Source organism: Amblyomma mixtum, chromosome 2 (genome assembly GCF_055824585.1).
Source record: "Amblyomma mixtum isolate Tamu chromosome 2, ASM5582458v1, whole genome shotgun sequence".
Classification (NCBI taxonomy): domain Eukaryota; kingdom Metazoa; phylum Arthropoda; class Arachnida; order Ixodida; family Ixodidae; genus Amblyomma; species Amblyomma mixtum.
Window position 1 is genome coordinate 110437088 of NC_143013.1, and position 24366 is coordinate 110461453.

Consider the following 24366-nt stretch of genomic DNA (forward strand, 5'->3'; position numbering starts at 1 on the left):
AGCTTAATCGTGTGGTATCTTGTACATGGTGATGACTGGCTTTCCGTAGGTAATTTAACCGTAAAGGCTAGGTAGGTGGCAATGTTGTTCTCATCACATGGAGCTTCAGGAGACACATACGAACTGTTGGGCTCAATAAGTCAGGCGGAGCTGTGGAGGTAAGTACTCCTTGCCGCTTCTTGAGCGGGCTAATTCCCTGTGCAGGCATGCGTGTAGCCCACAGTCCGTACGACAGAAATATGTCTGCGCTTGTCAAACATGGATACAGTACAATGGAGCTTGGTTGTGACTAGGCTTGTAGGTAGGGTGGTAGAGGTAGGGCGATTTAATTGATGATTGGCGGCATGAAAATCTGTGATGTGTCTTATCCAGAGTAAGGTGGCACGAATGGTGGCTGAAGGAGTCGATTGCAGTTCTTTCAGGGCATTGCGGAGCTCCTCAAGCTCACTGTCGATCGGGAGTGACCCATGGGGGCTAACCTATGGGCCGTAAAGAGCACGAGAACCATTTAATGACGGGTACTCTGGAGAAACCCAGGCTGTTGCTAGCACGCTGCCTTTCAGAGAGGCGTCTAATGCATGTTCATTTCTCCACGAGCTTTATTAGAAGCTATTCGCAGCAGTGCAAGGTGGCGCTGTATAGGAGATACCCGTACATGAGTTTACACCGAACGACTGCACGTGATCGCCGCTGGTTATATATTTATCGCTAATCCAGCGATGATATCAATCGGAACGGCTTGCCAAATACAGTCATTGAGACATGCGTAGTGTGATTTCGTTCAGAGGGCTTCATATCACTTCGTATGTTAGCCGTGATGCCGAAGCGCCCCACCAACGCGAGACGCAACTTTAGGGGTACATGAGAAGCAGGCATGCCCAGCTGCGCGTAGTGTTAAATGGTCAACAAATGTTTACACGATGCGAGTGTGTCCAAGATGACTCACTAGACGGTTACCACACTCGCTAATGCTTCATTACAGCGCAGGTTTTGTGGGCGAGTTGTGCAATTCGACCCAACTTAAAGCTGCGGCATGTGCAAAGTTCCGGCACATTTCGCTGCAGTTGCATCGTAATTGGCACCTACCTCCAGCTATATGGTGCGGACAAGACTGAACCGCGACGTCATTTATACCCTTGGTGGTGGTGACATGTCGAGTCGCGTGATCGGCGCATGAAGCCATGATTCTGGGAACCAATCAGAGTAGTTATATGAGGACACAGGTGCGCAATAAAGACACGGACATAGAAGTAGACAGGGACGAGCGCTTTACCGTAAGTCCCACGCAACCTGCAATAAAGGAGTTGTATATGAGTTCCCGCTCACTTGCGGGAAGGTTTACGTTGGGCAAACTGGACGTTGCCTCAACCAGCGCCTTCTGGAGCACCAGAACTCTTTAAAGAAAACAGGCTACCATCTCCCGGACCATTGCCAAGAATGCACTTAGAAGAATAAGGTCGCCTGTTATCCCCGCTTATCCGACAGTAAAGTATTGTTGAGAAGGTGCGATCAGATTGAACGGAAACTGGTGGAAGCCTATTACATTAGAAAAAAAAAGGAGATAACTGCATCAGTGATTCATCTGTGATACTTCGCCGATCTGAAATGGTTTTCTTAGATAGATTTCTGTATTCGCCTGCCTTTGGATTTCATTTGTAGGTCTCTGGTACCCACGTGCTTGTGATTCGCACAGTGGCGCTTGGGTAAAGCGAAGGTATATTAACGTTCTACGTCAAATAAAGCCTGTTGATAGTAAGCGCTCGTCCCTGTCTACTTCTATGTCCGTGTCTTTTATCCCGCACCTGTGCCCTCCTGAAAAGTTATGAACCAACACGCCCAAATACAAGTACTTCTAGTTATATGAGTCACATTGGTGATTTTTATGATTTTGAGGACAATGCTGAGGCGTCGGAGAAGTAACAAGAACGATGGCGTCGTCAATACGAGAGCCAATAAGAATTGTCGTGTGAGCCACTTGATCTGTGAGTATTCACGGGATCTTGTTACGCCGTCAATACTGCCTATGGCCCAAGAATGTGCGAGCCATTAATATCATACTCAACAGCCTAACTATGTTCACTGTAGGACAAAGACCTATTGTGTATCGCTCTATTTAACCCAGACGATGTTACGAATGTGGCAGAATTTCTGGTAACCGGGGCGGTACATTTGAAACAAAAATGAGACGCCGGTCTGTAGAAAATATCTTTGACGTTTCTGCAACTTCTTCCACTCAGGAAGCGGGCTTCCGTGCCGTATATATGTTCCGGAACTGGGAAATGTCCTGCCCGTGTCTTTACTAGCTTTTATTAGTTTAGTTTTTATTAGCTCTATCAGTTTTTATTAGCAGAAAAAAAATTCTTGACTTCGGGGCCGAACACTTTTGGCGCATTTATACACGGGAGCTCACCGGAGGTGGTTAATACATAGGACATACGGTTTCCTCTAGTATAGTGCCTCTTAAAGTATATTGAAATTTGGCTTAATTATAATTTACTAAGAATAATTATGCAAAGTTTTAAAATTCATTTTAAGGTCGTGTGCGTTTTGTTAGGTAGTAGGGAGAGTTATGAAATAGTTGGTGGACTTTTTTTAGCAACGTATCTCCTACGGGATCCTTTATTCCCGCATTTAAAGAAAGCCCGCCAAGTTAGAATCAAGCCACGGGATTGTGTTCTTGCCCTCCCGTATAACTAGCACCGTCGAGCACGTTATGAATCAGCAAAGGGTGCGCATTCAATATCTCAAAGTTAGCTGCAGCCCCGCCGCGGTGGCTCAGTGGTTATGGTGCTCGGCTGCTGACCCGAAAGACGCGGGTTCGTCCCGGCCCCGGCGGTTGAATTTCTTTGGAGGAGAAATTCTAGAGGCCCGTGTACTGTGCGATGTCAGTGCACGTTAAAGAATACCAAGTGGTCGAAATTTCCGGAGCCCTTCACTACGGCGTACCTCATAGCCTGAGTCGCTTTGTGACGTTAAACCCCATAAACAACCAACCAACCAAAGTTAGCTGCTGAGGCCGTTGTCACCACAGTCTTAAAAAAATGCGTCAGCACATTCACCGGGAACATGAAAAGCACGCAGTGTGATCTGCGATAAGTAAAAGGCAAGCCGCCGACTGCCATTTCGGATGGAGCTTTATTCTTCAGCACTCACGAAAACAAAACGGGAGGGAAAGCGGCGAAGTCGCGTATTAGAAACTACCCTCCATTTTCTTTATTTGTATCATTGTGCAGCCCGCGGAACTGAGAGGTGGCCGCTCATTTCCGCACGGTCAGCGCGCATGCTTTGTTTATTGAACATACGTTTGGGAGCGCAGGCACTAGGTAGCGCATGAGCCGCCACGTGATTTGATTTCATATTTCACGGCCTTTTTTTAAATGTCGGGAAGATAATCACGTAAGAGATGCGTAGGCACAAAAAATCTGGATCCGTTTTTTCTACCCCCTGTACACTTTAACGAAACGCATGTGGTCCTGCAGTGACTATTCAGCTCCATTTCAGCTAATTTTATGTATACATAAGATTAGCTGAAATGGAGCTGAATTTAAAACAGGACTGAAGATTGGCACACGATGAGAAAGAGTGTGTCGTCGTTTTCTCCGAGCTCAGGTACACCGCTCTCCTTTAGTGCTTGGTTGAAGTCACGTAAAACACTCTGTACAGAGTCATGGGCGTCCGGAGGGGGGGGCAAGGGGGGGCGGCTGCACCCCCTGGAAAATCACTCACTCTAACCGTGAGTGATGGCCGCACACCAGGGGCGGCGGTGCGCTCAGCAAAAAGAGTAAAAGCGGCCCCGCTTCCAGCTTTGGGTCACATCTGCGAAGTGCCGCGTCCGGGGACGCGTCGTTGCAGACATACAGCGGCACCGGCGAGCATGTGTTTCGAGGCATCTTGAGATGGGTGCCTGTTTCTTTGATCTCTAGAGAGATAGCCACACGGAGGCAGACAGTGCACAATCCGGCCACCGATGAATTCTTCAGGAGGGAGGGACAAATCAGCCGTGTCCACCCCCGTTTTGTCGGGCTGCTCAAGGGCAAGCAGGCGATGAGTTGGCGCCGCCGCCGCTCGCTGTCTACTCCGATCCACGGGAGAGCGCAGTTCGGTAGAAGCGCCGCTTTCAGAATCTTCGGCAAAGGGGATTAGCAGTTGCTTTTGTTCACGGCGACGCAGTCTCCAGAGGCGCCCCCACACCAGCGTTCCTTGCATCTTCTCCGGAAGCCAGCGCCTTTGGTCAAGGCAGCCCGATGGCGCCTGCCTGGCTCGCCTGGCTCGCCTGTCACCTCTGGCTGGGCCTCAAATCCCAACAGCGCCCATGTACTGTGCGATGTCAGTGCATGGCAAAGAGACCCAGGTGGTCGACATTATCCGGAACTCTGTACTACTCCGTCCCTCATAGCCTGAGTCGTTTTGGGGCTCTGAACCCCATAAAAACACACAAAACAAATTTTCCGACCGGAGTGGCGAGTGTCCCTTCCCCTCGGAAGTCGCGAGGCGTTCCTTTCACCCCCAAAGTGCTATTAGGAACGACGACAACAAGTCTCGCCGGGTGGCCGCCAGCACGCCTGTTTCTACTGTGTATGGCTGCTAGCGACTTGAGGGTGATTGCTTTCGGGCCTGCCGCCATGGACCACAAGCACCGAGAGGACCCAGGTGCCAGCTGACTTCAATTACGGAGTTTGCCCGGTTGGAGTGCAGGAACAAAACCAGACCCCCTTCACAAAGTGCCTGCACGTGTAGAACGCCGCCGCCGCCTCGGGGAGACGAACGTTGTCTTCCCCATTTGCCGTGACCGTGCCAGGGAACAAAGGGCCTCGTCTCCGGTTGCTCTTTGGCGTGCCCAAGCACCGCGACAAGCTGGCGGGCCTCATCTCCGACCCAAGCACGAGGAACCACTTTCGGCGTTTTCGTGACCTCGCGTCTGGCCTCGAGCGGCGGGTGGCATTTGATGATCAACAGATGTCGGTGACCCGCAGAAACCTTCGGCTGGCCGGAGGCCATCACCTACCGCCGTCAACGCTACCTCGACGACAACCTTCTTTCCCTCAGACTCCACATGTGAAGGGGGCGTGACCATGAGTGCAGTGTCGTGTGTGTGCGCACAGGTGAAAGCTCTAGGCCCCTCCCACTCCGGCAAGGGCGTCCTCAACCTAGGAACTTTAGGGAACAAGAAGGATATAAAACTCGACAACGGATGCGGCAGAATCGTCTCACTTCTAACCACCAATGTAAAATGTAAATAAACCTATTCTCCTTTTGCCATCTACCTCTTCGCTCAGCGGCACTCCTGTCCTGAACCCTCAACTCCAACAGTGCGTATTCGGGGATACTGCGGCAAGTAGGCCCTTGCATGTGTGCGCGCCTCTGTGTTTGTGCTTCGGTATTTTTAGTGGCCGGTTGTCAACGAAGCTGAGAACAATCAAGACAGCGGACGAGAAAACGACGAGCGGCGAGTAGTGTGTGTGCGAATACTCGACTGTGCGGTTGCGCGAGCAAGATGGAGCGAGGTGTATGAAGCTGCGAGCGTGCATTTATCTTGTAAATAAGTTTTCGTTGTATATATAGTCATTTTTTGTTTTCAACGTACGCATTCAACCGTTTTTTCAATCAATGTGTATATATTTTTAACACTACCAACCCCGAAGAACTCCATAGCCAGCTTTGTCTCGCGCGGTTCCGAGTGATGGACATTCGGCGCTTCTTCAAGCGTCAGCGGTTGTCTGACGAAGCGTTATCCAAATGCGCCCCTGCAGATTCTGGTGTGATATGTGACAACGGTGTAGCATTTGAACAGAGTGATGCAAGCTTTTATCACCGGACAGTAGCTGATGTCGTCGACTCCATGGAAGGGACTCTGTCAACAGTGAGTTCAGGTAATGCAGCAGGCCGAGATGATTCCATTTCTCCTTTCTTGGGATTTAAGTCCGGATTTGACCAGAGCGATGCAACCTTTCATCACCGGACAGTAGCCGACGTCGTCGTCTCCATGGAAGGAACTTCACCAGCGAGCTCCGGTGACGCAGTAAGCCGAGACGATTCCCTTTCTCCTTGCTTGGGATCGAAGTCCGGAGACAACATCAAGAAAACAAATAACTTGCCTCAAGAATATGACTTAGGAGAGTTTCTAGGCAAAGCTAAACTCACTGGCATACCGGACTTTTTGAAGTTACGTCTTCTTACTAAGCCATGGTCACCAAATGTTACATACGATTTTAAGAAGGATGTAACACCTGGAAAGAGGCCTTTTCGACATCAATGGCTGGGAGATTACGCCCCCTGGCTTGCGTACTCAGCGACAGCGAAAGGCGCTATTTGTCGTTTTTGCGTCATTTTTCCTCCACGTGTTCACCGGGGTACTCAAGGAAGTTTTATCGTGCGCGCTTTCAGTAACTACAGAAAAATGCACGAGGCGTGCAGGGATCACGTAAAATCCCAATGGCACCAGGAGGCAATGACGGCCTCACAGAACTTTATGGATGTGATGAAAGGCAAGCAGCTACCCGTTGTAGAGCAGCTGAACAGAGCACTCCACGCGCAAGTTGAAAGGAACCGTGAGAAACTATTTCCAATAGTTTCCACCATTGTCTTTTGCGCGACGCATGACTTGCCAATTCGCGGCAAGCAGTCCGATAGTGGAGTCTTCAATGATCTGCTTGACTTTCGTGTAGAAGCTGGAGATACTCTACTTCAGGAGCACTTCGCTTCTTCTGCTGGCAATGCCAAGTACACTTCTGTCCGCGTCCAGAACGAGATCATCACAATCTGTGGCGACATCCTGAAAGAGCAGATAGTTACCGAAGCTAACAAAGCGTTTGCTTTTTCCGTTCTTGCTGACGAAACTGCAGATATTTCAGGAAAAGAGCAGATGTCTATAGGCGTTCGCTTTATTGACAAGGCGGGAGCCGAAGTGTGCGTTCGAGAGCAGTTTTTGGGATTTGTAGAGCTGGAGCAATTAAACTCTGCTTGCATCGCCGCGGCAATCTTGAAGTTTTGACGAATGTCGGGCTGATTCTTTCGAACCTCGTTGGACAGGGGTACGATGGATGCTCTACAATGGCTGGAAAAGAAGCTGGAGTGAACAAAATTATACAAAAACAGTTCCCGAAGGCACTATTTTTCCACTGTGCAAGTCACAAACTAAATCTCGTCATCAACGATCTGAACGACGTCTCTGAAATTCGAAACACAATTGGCATAATCAAACAAACCATAAACTTCTTCCGCGAGAGCGTACTCCGGAGAAAATTGGTGCCGAACATTCCGATGCTGTGTGAGACAAGATGGTCTGCAAAATATAAGTCTATTAGGATCTTCTCTCAGAATTACGTGGCCATAGTCGAAGCACTCGAGGAGCTCGCGTCCACGGAATCATGCTCGAACGCTGCAACTAGACAACGAGCTCACATCCTCTACTGCGCAACAACAAGCTCATCTTTCATCGTCTGCTTGCATATTGTAGCGAAGTACAGCGCTCGGCTCGAACCAGTTACGAACATTCTGCAAGGTGTATCCATGGACTTCCATTCTGTGCATGACCACATCACTGAGCTGCAACGTATTTTTCGCGGCCACCGGACGAACGCTGTAGAGGAGTTCTCTAACATCATGAATGCAGCAAGGGAGGCAGCCAATCACTTAAATGTGGTGATATCTGTGCCAAGACAAGTCTCTCGTCAGGCCCACCGAGACAACTACGGGATTCAGTCGCCGGAGGAATACTACCGTGTGGCAATATATGTGCCGTACTTGGACTCCCTCACTGCTTCTTTAGCTCGGCGCCTTTCTGAAAGCAATGAGAGGAGCTTCAAACTTCTCCAGCTGCATCCATCAAAAATGAAGCACTTGAGCCGTGTTGAGTTCGCTGTTCTCGCCGAAGAACTCCAGTGCTTTTACGGCATCGACAACTTCAAGGAAGAGGCCATCTCTTGGTACGAGATGTGGTGCAACAAAACTGGGGACCCATCAGAAATAACTTACTGCGAGCTTCTACATCAGGCCAAGACATTCTTCCCTGGTGTTGCAAAAGCCATTGAGGTGGCTCTGGCTTTGCCAGTTACTACCTGTACGGTCGAACGCTCCTTCAGTACAATAAGGAGAGTGAAAACGTGGCTACGCTCAACGATGACAAACGACAGACTGGACGGCCTTTGTATGATGAGTGTGCACCGAGAGCGTGTAATGAAGCACAGGAATGAATTTATCACCCGTGTCATCACGCAATTCGCCCAGAAAAATCCGAGGCGTCTACAGTTGCTGTTTACTGACTGACTGTCGTTGCGTGTTTGTGAACATATTGTGCTGTGTGCTGGTCATCAATCCGGGTGTGTCGAGAACCCGTATGCAGCAAGACTGAGCACTCTTCTCCACGAAGTGATAGTATCTTTTTGCATTTTTATTAATTTTAATTGTTTCTTCGTTGATAAACTCCAATGTATCTCTCCTAGCCACGCTTTAATTTGCTGTTTGTAATTTTTCTTTCATGTGTGTATTTTACTTATTTATTTTATTTATTTATAAATAAATAAATTTACTCCGCAAATAGTGCCTTTTTGCTACGAACATAACCCCCCCCCCCCCCCCTCCGGCGCCAACAGCCAATGGGGCCCCCCCCTGCAAAAAATTCTGCGGACGCCCTTGTAAAGAGTCAAAGGAGAACTTTGCATTTAGCCGGTTTATTCAGTGCAGTGCTTTGCGAACGTTCTCATACAGGACTGGCAACGAGTGTCAGCAGTACGTTCTAGCTCACGAAAAAATTGCACTTGTGTTCCGCACTAATACCATCGCAAGTTAAAAATCGCACAGATCCTTGCTGTAAACAGTAAATCCCGTGCCGCAGACGCTCGTGAAAGCTTCGAAGCACCGCTGAGGAACTTCGTCCACGAATTCGACCTGAACCGCTAATACGCACCCTGAAAAAGAAAGGGAAAAGACCTGCTGTGGTTAAACTGCACGAAAAAAAAAAACTTACCGAGAGCACTTAAGATACCTTACGTGCTTTGAATGCCAACGCATTTTCTTATTGCGAGCTCTGCCGTGAGGTACCATCAGGATTTCTGGTTTCCTAATGATACACCTACACATTAGCACAGAGTCGTAAAGTTTGGATTATTGGTTTATTGGGGTTTAAAGTCCCAAAGCGATTCAGGCTATGAGGGACGCCGTATTGAAGGGCTCCGAAAATGTCTACCACTTGGGGTTCTTTAACGTGCACTGACATCGCACAGCACACGGGCCTCTAGAATTTCGCCTTCATCGAAATTCGGCCGCCGCGGCCGGGAGCGAACCCGCGTCTTACGGGTCAGCAGCCGAGCGCCGTAACCACAGAGCCACCGCGGCGGGGCATACTAATGTGTAGCTTTTTTCCCACCTTCGCTACCATATCTCATGCATTAATTTTGCTTTGTGGTAAAATTAACTTCAGACTTCAAAATGAGCGAATGAAAAAAAAGTTAATACAACGAGTGATTGAAAAATTAGATGCGCTTAAATTGGCATTTATCACCGCAGCTAATCAAGGTAGAGCGATGGCCATGCGGCTTGCATAAAAATCAAGGTAGAAAATTTATCGATACCATGTGAGTTTTAGCTGCTAACTGCCCCCCCCTCCCCTCCCCCCACCTTGCGTTTTGTTCGCGCTGGTAAATTTTTACGGCAAATTCATACTTTAGATACGAATATAGATTTTTAATCATGGTTGGACGGGCTATTTAGATTCGAATAGCGTTTTTTGACCTTGGGTATAGATGAAGAGCGCGAACAATATAAATGAGGTCTCCATCGCCGTACACTATTTTCTGCGAGAGACCACATCTTACGCTCTCTGTTTGTTCGCAAGCATTGGATGGAAGGTGCGTATTGAACGTAAGCCAATTATGATACAGTCTCTTTGTCGCATTCTATTCGGTTCTCACCATACGCCCGTCCGAGTGCAGTCACACCGAATGCATCGGGCAATGACGAAATGGAGGAAGAATTAAGACAAAATGGAGTTTGAGTAAAGCGTTACATTACATGATCTGTCTCTCTCCGTGGATCAGAAGAATATTACACCTAAACCCTGACAAGAGCTGCCATTACAGGAACATTCGTGCACACAACTCCTCGCTGTTCCGCTCGTGGCTTGTGCTTTGTGATGGTCGTTAACAAATGGCGCTTCTTGTAACCTAGCTTCGCCCAAATCACCTCTTTAAAAATGTAGGCTGTGAGCCTGTTAAGAAGAGCGCTGTAATGATCTTTCAACCGCTTCACCACACAGCGTGCAGACATCTTGTCCCCATGGTCTCTGTGCGTTACTAACACCAGAAGACCCTTCTAAAGACACTAATCGCCTATTCTAACTCGTAACCACGCAAAACATCAACGTAATAGTCCTCCAATGATGCATTTTGAGAGGAAAACTCTGGCAACGACGTCTCAGGGCACGGCGAATCACTCACTCAACGAACCCAGTGGCGTGATTCCACGCATGGATTGTTTTTGGTCTCGTTCACGGTGCCGTCACAGCGAGCCGTCAATTTCGTGAATATGGCGAACTGCGCACGCGATAAAGTAGTGAGAAATAGATGGTTTTATGGGGTTTAATGTCCCAAATTTGCTCGAAATACGACGGATGCCGTAGTGAAGGGCTCTGGAAAAATTCGGTCACCTGCGGTTCTGTAACGTCCACTGTCATCCTGCATTACACTGGCCTACAGCATTCCGCTTGCATCGAAATGCGACCGTCGCGGCCTGGATAGAACCCGCGTCATTGGGGTTAGCAGCCGAGGACCATAACCACGCTTCGACATCTTTTTCGACATCCGCGATTCGCGTTTCAGCAGTTTTAGGAACTGAATGGTTGAAATTATGAATGCAGAAACGAAGTTTACAAACAAAAGAACAAAAGCTCCAAAAGTTGGTTCGGAGAAGTCGGATTGGGGTATAAATTATTCTGGATCTAGGTCCTCATTGTACGTTCTACGTGATGACTTGGATGCTGCAAGAGGAGCAACAACTAAAACTAAAACCGCAGTAACTAAACTTATTCCCGACATGTTTTGTTTAATGCCTTATTCTCAAAGAACGTTGGAAAACTCTAGGGGAATGATGAACATACCTTTCTGATTCTTATGATCTTGGCTTTCAAAGGGCAATGTGCTAATAAAGCACGTCTTGTAGTCCGTGTACTCGAGCCTGACGATGAATGGGTTGCTGTTGTCTGGAATAAAAGACTAAGTTGTGATTTCAGTGTGGAATTAGCCTATTCAATATTACTTTCTAGGTATGCGGCCGGCGGGTGATAGACCTTGCGGCGATATCTGTAGTGCTTTGGCAAGAAGAAGCCGGCACGCCCTCCAGCTTTTCAAAAATGAGGTCGCATTCTGGAGGATATCCTACAAGCATCTTCTTGCATGAACATTAGAAAAAGGACTGTTTTATAGCGAGGTACAATGGGCGCGATGGTGTCTGCTGTATTACTGCACCTGTTCCCTATCCAATTGGTCAGGGCTAGTTGGCCATACAAAGCTTAACTTTTTTGTTTGTATTTATTTCTACACAGCTGAGCCCCACAGGGGCTATTGCAGTAGTGGGAATATAGTATACATGGTAAGCAGTTGCATATATGTTTATTCATGCATGCATGCATACTTACAAGTACATAGAAGATAGAGTATCAAATGAACAAAGTGTAGGTGCTAGTGATATTCAAAGAGAGCCAAAAATTGTGGAAGTGCAAGTGAACGAATTTCGCCCAGCAGGGAGTTCTACTTCTCAGTGGTACGTGAGAAGGAGCGTTACTAATATGTATCAGTGCGTGCGTAAAGTGGAGAAATATTAAAAGCATGATGGCGCCTAGCTGATAATGGTGCATAAAAATTAACATGGGCGCTCATTGCCATGTGGCGCGACGAGATAATGACCATTTAGATAAGCTTGAGGCACTAGGAGCACCGGCTTCTTGAAAGTGAGGTTAGAGATAATGAGCTGAGGTGAGACGAGGGCGAATATTGCCTTTCGTAGCGATGGTAGATAAAAGGAATTGCTTTCTTCTGGACAGATTAAATTTTCTCGCAGTACAGTTGTTGATATGGATACCAAATTACGGAGCCTTATTCGATACGCGGTCGGAGTAGCTTTTTGACCCCTAAAAGGTTTGCATTTCGTGGCGCTGCACGTAATGTGCGCCGTAGATACCCGAGCATCTGAAGTCGTTTACTGCATGTTAGATGTACCGGTTTCATACAGAGAACGTGAAAGAAACAGTGACAAAAGCGCTGACTTACAACAAAATTTCCATTGGTCCGAATGTTGGTATAAGGCTGAACCCATTCTTGGCAACCGTTGACGAAAGCTATTGAAAATTACTTGGCGATAAGAATTCTAGTGCGAAAACTCCGAGAAAGGAGTTGTAGTTACTGTCATGTCAAAGAATTTGTTTTGTCTTTCTTTTTTTGTCCTGTTATGTCGACAGATATTACCTTCATTACTGAATTACTGCATTACTCTAAATAAAAAGTACATCTCAGAACTTGTGTGTCAGAAAGGAGAGTAATGAAATAAACATCAAGAGGCTGACCGTCTTACGTCGCTTAACACGTTGCAAAGTATGAAGCTTCTACGAATGCCGTGCGCTGGAAGCCGATAAAGGAATCTTTGCGAATTTCCATTTACCTTTTCCTACAACGAGGGTAGCTGTGTTGGGAACATCGGGATTAGCCCTTGTGTAATCGTAGGTGACGAATTGCCTGTAAAAAAAAGAAGACAAATACAAGTGATGGTCTGTCCTGCTTGTCGAGTGTATGTAGGTAAATCACTTCAATTCTGACCTCTCTCCTGCAATGAGACAGGTTTTCAAGCGTTTGTTTCAACACTGCAAAATGAGTAGGTGTGAGCGAATAAGATAATATTCTTGTTCGAATCAATTACGAAGGCTGAGGTTTTGATACTGAATAGCGAAGCTCGCACACCTTTCATCCTGCAGTATACGAAAAGGAGGAGGAAAACAAAAACGAGGCTGCGGACCCAGCGGTATGTGCCATTAAGCCTGACGACATCATCATCATAAAGAATGGACGACCTTTCGTGAGGTGCACCGAAAGGGTAGTATATTAAGTTCCCCTGTGGTGCTGTGGCCTCTAATTAGGGACAACCGGGCTCTGTGCAAGTAAGCCAATCGGAGAACATGGACAAAGTGTTCAGCGAAATAAAATTGGTCCAAATTCACGAAAAGCGCATCAGAACTTGCTCTCCACTTTCTTCTCAGCCATGCTTTGCTGCCAAGCTGGTTCTTGCTAGAAGTGCACAAAAAATTGGACGGGACACCTGAGCTCCACCTGAAGGGTAGTACGCTACAGGGTAATAGGTTAGTTCCCACATATACAAAATTGCTGAATCTATAATTTAAATTCATAGTCCTCATACTCCTACTGGCGCAGTGGAGCGTTGGTGCTAAGTGATGCGCCACTGCACACTAACTGCCACCTGCCACGGTGTGCCAAAGTTGAGAAAGCTGTATCAACGCTGTCCTCCCCTGTATGCCTCTGTTACGCTGATGTAGTGCCAGATTGATACGACGCAGGATGGCACCGATCACAACACAACGGGTTCCGCGATATTATCATCGTCAAGATCTTATTAAAGAGTAACTCCTGGTTGTTTAGTTTTTGGCAATCGGCAGTTCGCCCTTCGCATCACATTGTGCAGCTGTGGGCTGTTTTGCTTCAGGCAAAATGAATTTTCGCCATTATTGAAATCAGCCTGAATGCGTCCACTGCTGGACAATCGTCTCTCCAACTGATTTCCAAGTAACCCTGCAGTCTGCCAGCTGCGGCCACATAATCCTCTGCGGCTTCTTAAAGTAATCCGCACACCTGATTCTCGACGTCGCTTGATACGTTTGCCCCACTTGGAACCTACTCCGTTATCCTAATACCCCATCGGTTATCCTGGGTTCCCATGGCATGTCTTGAACATACCCATTTATTCTTCTGCACTGTTTCTGACCTATTCGACCCGACGTCATAGATTAGGGCTTTAGCGTTCAGCTGCTGATCCGAAGGTCGCGAGATCGAATGGGGGCCGCAGCGGCCACATTTTGATAGGACAGAAATGAAAAAAAAAGCCTGTGTGATGTACGTTGCGAGCAGGCGTTAAATAACTCCAGATGATCTATAATAATTCGGATCACTATACTACGGCTTCAAACATTACACCATATACGCGTATAGCATATAGCATTGCCAGCTCCCTACTACTGCGTTCGTATCTCTCAAAGGGGCTATGAAATACCTTCTGAGGAGATCACATAAACTCGCTCAATCACACGACCCCGGACCTTACGTTCGCCCGAAATACCGGGACGACGGCCACCACGTGGAAAAACACGTCGACCGACCTTGGGAGCGACCACATGATCGTCGAAATATACGTCCAGACGCCAGACAAGGCGCAGGGCAGTAAGCGAAAGTTCCAATGGACCGACTGGGAAGACTTCAGAAAGAAACGAGACCAAAAAGAATCTGCAGGTGATACAATCACGGACATCGAAGCCTGGACCCGCTCGCTGGTTGCAGACGCCAAAGCGTCAACCAAGACCGTCGAAACTGAGGTTGAAACTGACAAGATGGACAGCCGCCTGGCGCATCTCATCGAGGCGAAGAATTCGATCCTGGCCAGGTGGAAGGGCCAGAGACTCAATCGGAGACTTAGAAAGAAAATAGCTGAGATCAACCGCAACATCGAGGAGCACTGCCGAACGCTCAACCGCCAGCAATGGGACGAGTTATGCAATGCAGTCGATGGACAACTGCACAACGGGAAATCATGGAACCTGCTCAGGTATCTGTTGGACGAAACGAAGACCAAATCCCACCAGAGTGACTGCCTCGCACGTCTATTACACAGGGAGCTCGAGAAGTACGGTGAAGATGCAGTGACCGACCAGTTACTAGCCAAGTACTTGCCGCACACGTCGACTGCACAACACGGCCCTTATGATGGGGATCCGAATGTAGAATTGGATAAGGACTTTAGTGCAGAAGAGATCAGGACGGCGCTGCACAACCTACACAGCAGATCGGCGCCAGGCCCTGATGGTGTGTCGAATCGCGCCCTGAAGAATCTTGACGACAAATCCGTGGAACAGTTAACGGCATTTATCAATGACTGCTGGCAGCGCGGCACCCTCCCGCAACAATGGAAAACTGCGAAAATGATACTAATCCCGAAACCCGGAAAAGCACCGAGCCTCGAAAACCTTCGCCCCATATCGCTGACGTCCTGCGTCGGCAAGACCATGGAGCACGCATTGCTTAACCGCTGGCAAGCCCACTTAGAGCACAAAGGGGCATACCCACCATCCATCATAGGATTCGCCCACAATTGTCCACGCAGGACGCAATGATACAACTGAAGCACCACGTTCTTGATGGCAAGACGAGAGGCACCAAAGCAATTCTCGGCCTCGACCTTGAAAGCGCGTTCGATAGAATCGCGCACTCGGCGATCTTACACCAGATGTCGCGGCATAACCTTGGTGTACGCACGTACAACTACGTTAAAGATTTCTTGACAGACAGGCGAGCTGTTTTAGTGGCAGGGGTCCTCCAGCTAGAAGAGCAAACGCTGGGGAGCACCGGCACCCCGCAGGGCTCCGTCATCTCGCCCACGCTCTTCAACCTGGTCATGATCGGCCTAGCAGAAAAGCTACAAGAACTGAAAGACGTCCGGCACACAATATACGCCGACGATATAACCCTTTGGGTGCACAAAGGCAGCGACGGTCACATCGAAACGGCACTGCAACTAGCAATCGAGACAATAGAGGAATACCTAGAGGGTACAGGTTTACGATGTTCGCCGAAAAAGTCAGAACTCCTACTCTACTGCCCCACGCAGAGGGGCAGACCACCCGGGAGTGGTCGGAATGCGGCAACGACAAAGCGCGAGTACGAAGAGATCAGACTACGTACGAGAAACGGAGCAACCATCCCGATAGTACACACAATTAGGGTCCTCGGCATGATAATCGAGGCCAACGGCGTCAACGGCCAAACGATCACTAAATTAAAGCACAATACAGCTAACGCCATGCGAATCCTCAAGAGGATCACTAGCAGAAGAAACGGAATGAGGGAGGAGAGTCTCACACGACTCATACACTCTTTCGTCATTAGCCATATTGCGTACGTTGCGGCATTCCACAACTGGTACAAGGGAGAAGAAGCCAAGATCAATGTCCTCATTCGCAGGGTGTACAAGATAGCACTGGGTCTACCCGAGTCTACCAGCACGCATCGCTTGCTCCAGCTCGGACTTCACAACACGCTTAGCGAAATCGCCGAGGCGCAGAGCACTTCACAACTGGAAAGATTAACGGGAACGACAGCAGGCCGCCAGATCATGGAAAGTCTCGGCATCCGTTACCACGTACAACAAGGCCAGAAAGTCGCCATTCCAAACGCGATCAGACAAACGCTAAGAGTCGACCCGATTCCACGAAACGTCCACCCGGAACACAACCGGGGAAGAAGAGTGGCCAGGGCCAGAGCTCTCCTGCACAGCCATGGAGACGATACGGGGACAAGGTTTGTTGACGCCGCGGAACACGCAGAACGCTCGCGATTCGCGGTTGCGGTCGTCGATTCGTGCGGCAAAACGCGCATAACGTCAAGTGTAGCGTGCGAACGCGCAGAAGAGGCGGAGGAAGCGGCGGTGGCACTCGCCCTCACGGATCCGACGTGCACCGTGGTTCTCTGCTACTCGCGTCAGACGGTTAGAAACTTCGCCAAAGGATGGATCTCACAGAGAGCGGCCCAAGTCCTGAGGAACCGGCAAGTCCAGCAGGAGGTAGAATTCCAAACCAGAATTCAATGGTTCCCGGCGCACATGGGAGAAGTATCGAGGACGTATCGCAACCGCAACGAGACGGCACACGCCAAGGCGCGCGAGCTCGCGAACCGCGCCGGCGACCGTCGTCCGTGGAATAGCACCAAAGACTGCTTGATCAGCTACAACGAAATTACCAAGGCCCTCTGCCTGGCCCGCCGAACCTTCCCTCCGCCCAGCGACAAGCTGGACAGGGCGCACGCGGTGACCCTCAGACAACTGCAGACGCTCACGTACCCCAACCCGGAACTATACCACAGGCTTTACCCCGGTACATACCCGACAAATATATGCAAGGTCTGCAACGCCAATGTAGCCACTTTAACTCACATGCTCTGGGACTGCAACAAAAACCTTCACGGTGCCAATCCCGGAACCCTCCCGCCGCGGTTGGCCGCTGCCTTGCGCAGCCCCAGCCTCGGGGACCAACTCTGGGCCGTCCAGCAGGCCCGCGAGGCGACGGCGAGGCAGCGCCTCGACGTCCCCACGTGGGAGACCTAAGGCCCCGTCGGCGAAAGCTCTGCAGGACTATGAATAAAGTTGTTACCAACCAACTGCATTGGGCTGCCACGAACACCTGAGCCAAATAATACACTTCTACACGCAGCAGAGGACCCACAATCAAGCGCGAAATTTGGCGAGTCCTTCCCGGCGATTTTTTCATGCTCGCACCCTCCTGGGGCGCTCGCACCTGCGCATACAAGTTGTTAGGTGGTTATTGGTTACACTCTTCCAGACGTCAGGCAGCTATCGTGGCCGTGGCCAATCAGTGGCTTAGCTCCGGCCGGTCAAGAAGCTCCGCGCTCGTAGGTGGGGACGGCGGAGGAACGCCGTCCTACAACGTGCAAAAAATGACGAGAGGAGAAGGAAAGGCGCGAAGACGATGAAATTGAAACTTTGACTGCAGATTACTCAATTTCTACAAGGCGTATTTAAAACAATTCTTGGTGGACAATATTTGTGAAGCGGGATACCGCAGCTTTATTGAGCCCCTTTAACCATAGGTCCCTGCGCTACCCTTAATTTAAGTTTAACGCCTTTTTGTTACTGTTTCTGCCCCGTAGTTTAGTACCGTTTAGAAACAACTGTTACACACTTTCGTCTTTAGGGATAGTTTATTTTGAACATTAATATTGCCACGGACCTGGCTCGAGCTACCTGCGCGCTAAGCCGTGACGAGGACGAAGTGGTCGCGTTCGCGTGAGGCGCGCTCGAGCTGGCTCTGTTCTGGGCGATTAAAACTCTCGGCCGTTCTGCGGTCCCCCTCTACGTCTACGACTGTTCTCCGTCTGGCCTGTGACATCTGGTGGAGGTGCTGGGTATTCTCGGCTGATGCTCCATCCTTCCTCGGAGAGCCGAAGCACAAGCCCGGTGCCTCTTGTGCGAACCCCCGTCCATCGTGTCAGCCGCAGGCTCCGCGGCTTGTCTCCAGAATTCGGACTCCGGCCTCAAGAGAGCGCACCCATGGCTACGACCACGGCAGTAAGGTCAGACAGCGCCCCGTTCATACCTGCTTCTTTTGTGAGCCTTCAAAATCCCCGGATTCCGAAGCCCTTTCACGGCGGATACTCGGAGGACGCCCAAGACTGGCTTGATCAGTTCGAGCGCGTTGCGCGTTTCAACGGCTGGGACGACAGTGCTAAGATCCGGAACGTCTACTTCAGCTTAGAAGACGCCGCTCGGATCTGGTACGAAAACCGCGAGACGAGTCTAACGACGTGGCAGGACTTTCGTCGCCAGCTGTTGGAGACTTACACCAGCAGCGATCGCCGTGAACGGGCCGAGCGTGAATTGACCGCTCGCATTCAGCTACCAAATGAGAACGTAGCGATTACGTGGAGGAAGTGACGCGCCTCTGTAACCGAGCGGACCCGACCATGACGGAAGAGGAAAAGCTCAGACACCTGATGAGAGGCGTGAAAGAGCAATTGTTCTGCGGTCTTGTGCGAAACCCGCCCAGAACAGTCGCCGAGTTCCTCTCCGAGGCTGTGCTCATGGAGAGGGCGCTCCAGCAACGGTACAATTTCTACGACCGGCAGCTAAACCCTATCTCGGCTCTACACACCCTGGATGCTGCTTCGGGGGCCAATACAAGCTCCCTTCGGGACATCGTGCGTTCTGTGGTCCGTGAGGAGCTGCAGAAACTTCAGGGGATTTTTCCTGTGGACTCTCTGACTAGCGCCATTCGGGAGGAAGTTCAGCAGGCGCTCAGACCACCCGTCGCTGCAGTAGAGCCGCCACCACAGCCAGCTGCTTGGCCGCCAGCGACGTATGCGGACGTGCTGCGCCATCCTGCGCCGGTTCCCTGCGCGCCACCGTATGCCCCTTCGGTAGTCGCAGTACACGCCGAGCAGCCGGTTCTCTACTGGCAAGCTCGAGGACAGGCGCCGGACCTGGCTCGAGCTACCTACGCGCTAAGCCGTGACGAGGACGAAGTGGTCGCGTTCGCGTGAGGCGCGCTCGAGCTGGCTCTGTTCTGGGCGATTAAAACTCTCGGCCGTTCTGCGGTCCCCCTCTACGTCTACGACTGTTCTCCGTCTGGCCTGTGACAATATATAATACTTCCTGACTTCTACAAGCAATTAACATGCTATAAGTGATCTCACTAGCTACCCGCCTGGTGATATTAGCACTGCGTATGCCGAATAAAATCGAGCCCGTTTATGGCAATCACTGAGGTATAATGAGTGAAGTTATCGCTTGTTCTCGCCAGTTAAGGCATTTGATGCGCATACCAAAGTTTATCTAACAGTGTCAATGAATCTACTTGTTGATCCATCGAGGTTAGTCGACACTCGTTTTTGTTTCGGCAGCTCAGTTTTCCTCTCTTATTTTGAGACATTTGAAAACTTTTTTTTTTCAAATATGATATGGAGGTCCAACCAATATAAAGCGATTGTCGACTCAGTGTCTCAAAATTGCTTCCAGACTGGGACTTTCTAATTTTTTCCCTTATCATAACCCCAGCTTCAAGATTGTATTTACCAGTGTGGACGAATCATTACTCATGTTTGCACCTGGAGAAACCGCGAGCTCGTTGACGTTATTCACGGGGCAATGAAGTTACTGACATTACTGACAAGTGCACACTGAAGTGCAAAAACGTGCAGTTACCGACGTTATATTAGTAGCCACCTCTATTTCTCTTAAAGGATAGGAATAAAAATGTTTGTTAATTCCCAGGCTTTAAATTCCCATCTTACTCTTGAGTTCCGTTCATGCTTTTGAAATGGACCACGTATGACGCCACTTTCTCCGTGAGGTTAAAGTCCGTCCTGTTACCGGTCGCACAGACCAGGGTCGGATCTTCTACGGACGATTTCACTGGGGTAGTGAAATTCAAAGCTTCTAGCATCTGAAAAATGATCACAAAATCAATTACTGATGTTTCTTGTCTTACGGCAACGCCACACACTTCTCCCACTTGTTTACAAGAATACCCACGCAAATAAATAAATATATTTACAGGAAAGTATATAAGTGAAATGCGCAACAACTTAGACAGGACACAGAAAGAAACACATACAACAGTTCACGAGCGCTCGTGAACTGTTGTATGTGTTTCTTTCTGCGTCCTGTCTAAGTTGTTGCGCATTTCACTTATATACTATGCAGAAACAACTAGCCCGACAATACGCTCTTCTGAACTTTATTTACAGGAAACGGCGTCGGGAGAAGACACGAAACCTCTTATTAGAGCAAAAAAAATGCACTCCTGAGCGAAAAATAGACATCGATTGTTCCAGCGCGCCGCACTGACCGCCCCCATTAGTCCATACTGCCTCTTGGCGACTGGGCGACTTGACCGCTGGTAACGTATTCTCCAGAGCCACCACCCGCAATTATCTTACTGCTCAAGGCTGGAGATGTGCCATCTGAGTCGCTCTTCCTGCTCCTGAGGACTCCGGTCTCGCGCGACAGCTTCGTGACGCTCCCTCAGGCACCTCCTTAACTGACAGGCTTGTTTCTTCCATTCAATTCTCTTTGCCCCTCTTGCACCCCTTGTCTTTTTCCGCAGATACAGAGTATCGAACCGCAACAGTCTTCTGGTTAGCCTGCCAGCACTTCTTTCGAGCTGTTTCTATATCTTTAGTTTATTTGCTTCAAGAGCTACTAATCCAATGTGATATAATGAATTGTGCTGCTCGGTTTCTTTTGCTATCAAGAGAACACTGTAGCAGCTGCGAATAATACAATAATGGTAAAGTAAAAGCACTTCTAGGGAGTACAGCTGGGCTATGTAATCACTGAGGGATCTTAGCGAAGACAGATAGGCGCAAAGGACGATGTAGGCAGTTCGCGTCGATTACCCACGTAACACTTGGCTGAAAAAGCGTATTTAAAGAGAAGATTTAAGACCAGCTGTATTAAACGAAGAAGCCTAAAAAAAGTTGAATGCTACGTAAAAATAACTAGAAAAATTACTAGTTAATTTTCTTTTTAATTATGGGGCTTTAACATCCCAAAGCGAGTCAGGCTATGAGGGACGCCACAGTAAAGGAACGCCACAGACATCGCACCGTACACGGGCCACTAGAATTTTGCCTCCATCGAAATTCGACCGCGACGCCCGGGATCACAACCGCGTCTTTTTCCAAGCGCCATGACCACTGAGCCACCGCAGCGGCACAAGTTTTTATGGTCAGTTGCTTCCATGCGCACGTGAAACTGCCTTATGGAGGGTAAACACGTTATAATCAGAAGGAGACGGATCATTTATAATAGGACCGCAGCTCACAGTATGCACGGTGCTACGAACCGCAAACATTCAGACTGCAGCAACCATATTGGGATGTTTTGCTGGTCTGCGCTGGTGTTAAAGGCGTACGCCGCGGCCAGACTGGTGTCGGCAATGCACTCACGGGCTAATGAATAATATGATGACTTCTAAAACAAAGTGTACAGGCCCGTGTACTGTGCGATGTCAGTGCACGTTAAAGAACCCCAGGGGGTCCAAATTATCCGGAGCCCTTCACTACGGCGCCTCCCAGAGCCTGAGTTGCTGTGGGGCGTTAAACCCCATAAACCAATCTAAACTGTACAGGGGCGTATAATAAAATAACTTCGTTTAGCGCAACATTGATCGCGCATTTCTCTTTAATACCGGCGCACCAAGCAGATTGAAAAATAATAATGTCTTTACCTTCCGGGTAACACTCAGGTGAGCAGAGAAGTCTGTCATTTTCTTCTATGCAGTTTCTTGTAGTTTTGAAGAAGCCGCAAGCGAGGTAAGCCTACTACGCAAAACGGGAAACTATTTCAGGTACGCGCAAAACTGCGCGTACCTTCTAGAGATAGCCGCATAGAGAAAGCACTGCAATGAATCTCACCTTCCAGAATGAATACGTTTGACTGCTTGCAACTCTTCCCGCCAGGAACACGAGTAGCAGCAAAGCCAAGGCACATCCACATCCTGCCGTCCGTGTCATCTCAAAGAGAAGTGCAATAGAGCAGCTTCAATCTCTTTTAATTCGATCGATATGATCTGGGAAGTACGCACTTAACGTGATACGTACCTGCTACGCCAGCCGAAATGCCTGGTAAGAGTGAATGCCGAGTGGTTGGAACGGACGACTGCCTGAGAAAAATCTCTGTCCCGAGTCTAATACAAGGATAAAGTAGCTGTTTTTTGCTCTGTGGTCGCCAACTAGAAACGTGCTATTTCGAGCCTTTTTTACAAGGTGAAGTACGCCCCTGCCATTCTGACATAGCAAGTCGTTAGAGAGATCGACTACGCAACTACGCACTCACTCTCAAGGAAGTAGTTCGTCAACATAATGGTTGTTGCACTTTTCCATTCCTAATGCACATTCGGGGCGCCATCCGCACTTTCTTAAAAATAAAATTACGGGGGACGCTTAAGACTAAATATATGCTTTCTCATACATATAAGAAATCTACATATAAGAAATCTCGTACGGTTGCTGTGCATTATAAGAAGGGAATTCCGCATTTCTGGTTACCTTTTCTTACCACGAGGATAGCCTTGTTTGGAACATCAAGATTAGCCCATGTGTAATCGTATGAAAGAATTGCCCGCAAAAAAAGACGATCAAGTCGAGGTTACGTGCTGCCTTCCCTGCCGAGCGCATTTTGCAAAGTCGTAAAAACTGCGACTACTTTGCTCCAAGGCGACACGTGTTGTAGCGTAACTTCCGACAGTGTAAATTGAATACTGGTGTTTCATATAAAACATTTTCTTCACCAATTCAATACGTTTCAATTATTTTCAATACTTGAAATACTTTCATCCTAATGACATGGTGTGGCTCATTATTATCACCGGTTGAAACAATCTATAGGTAGAATGACATTAGTCTCATTACCGCAATAGATGCATAAGTAGTCGGAAAGTTTTCCACTTTGAAAGCATCGTGTTTCTATTGCCGAGGATAAGATAACATAACGGTTTGACAGTTTTTTATCTCTTCAAAACCGAAATGCATGGAAGATGTACCTTTCGAATTGAAGTTTGGATGGGTATTATTTAAAGCACAATGCGAAATTCGTACTGCAAATTTTGTCTTCTTTTATATCCTAAAGATAAGGCATGTATAATGGTTGGGAGAGGTAGGCGTATTAGTAAGGAAATATAATCGACGTCTGTACACAACCAAAGCGGCTAAACTGGCGTCAAGAGGAGGCATTGAATCATGAAACAGAAGTTCATTTGTCGAAAAGTAATTTGAAGAAAAATTTTGCCATCCACTCTGCCCATAAAGTCGTCATCATCATCATCACCAGCCTGACTACGCCTACTGCAGGGCAAAGCCCTCTCCCATGTTTCTTCAATTAACCCTCTCCTTTGCCAGTGGCGGCCACTGTATCCCCGCGAACTTCTTCCTTTTGATTCCAACTAGGATGTCATTAACCCGCATTTGTTCCCTCACCCACTCCACCCTCTTCCGATCTCTTAAGGCGGGGACACATGTCAGGCGGGCGCTCCGAATCCGGTCCGGCTCGCCGCGTCCGGCAAATGTCCGGCACGCCACTCCGGCGGGCAGTGGCAGCCAATGCGAGCGCGCAGAGCGCCAACGTCATGATGACGTCGAGTTCGCGACGTCACAGGTGAGCACGACAGAGGTACAGAGGTGAGCGGTGTGTCGGGTGCTGAATTGTAGGGTTAGTTTGAAAGCGCTGTTTTCACCGAACGCCATGTCTTCATTCAAACAGTCCCGGATTTGGGAGAACGAACAAGGGGTGCCGAGTGTAGCACCTTTTTTGAGCGCTGGCGAGTCCCGCACAGCCCTCGGCTGCGGCGTCGATGCGAAACCACTAGGCCTAGCGACAACAAGGGCAGTCGGGGACCAGCGCGCATTTCGCCGCCCGGCATTGCCGCAGGCGATGTCGTTGCCGAACGCTCCACTCCAGCACAGGCATGCTGTCGTTGCTAGAATGTAGGAAGTACCCCTTCTGGTAGCATGGCGGTTTTGTATTTTCTTGCTCGAACGTGAAGAAGCCGAGCCTGCCGGCCGGCCAGCCTGGATCCCGTCTGCCGGCATC

General features: G+C 48.9%; 1 protein-coding gene and 1 pseudogene across 7 annotated transcripts; one reads left to right on the plus strand and one right to left on the minus strand.

Moving 5' to 3' along the window:
- Positions 1–8653: 8653 nt before the first annotated feature.
- LOC149360557 (uncharacterized) lies at positions 8654–23277 on the minus strand. Of its 7 annotated transcripts, XM_089569315.1 has the most exons (7): positions 22380–23277; positions 22194–22292; positions 22007–22100; positions 20067–20218; positions 12649–12722; positions 11093–11194; positions 8654–8906 (listed from the first exon to the last, which is right to left on the minus strand). In XM_089569315.1, the coding sequence occupies exons 3-7, from the start codon at positions 22043–22045 to the stop codon at positions 8785–8787; spliced, it is 489 nt and encodes a 162-aa protein (XP_089425441.1). In that variant the 5' UTR covers positions 22046–22100; positions 22194–22292; positions 22380–23277; the 3' UTR covers positions 8654–8784. The 7 variants fall into 7 exon arrangements, with proteins under 7 accessions (XP_089425441.1, XP_089425439.1, XP_089425440.1 ...); XM_089569313.1 differs by lacking the exon at positions 22007–22100; XM_089569314.1 differs by having other exon boundaries at positions 22194–23277.
- On the plus strand, positions 18328–19924 carry LOC149360558 (uncharacterized; annotated as a pseudogene).
- Positions 23278–24366: the final 1089 nt, after the last annotated feature.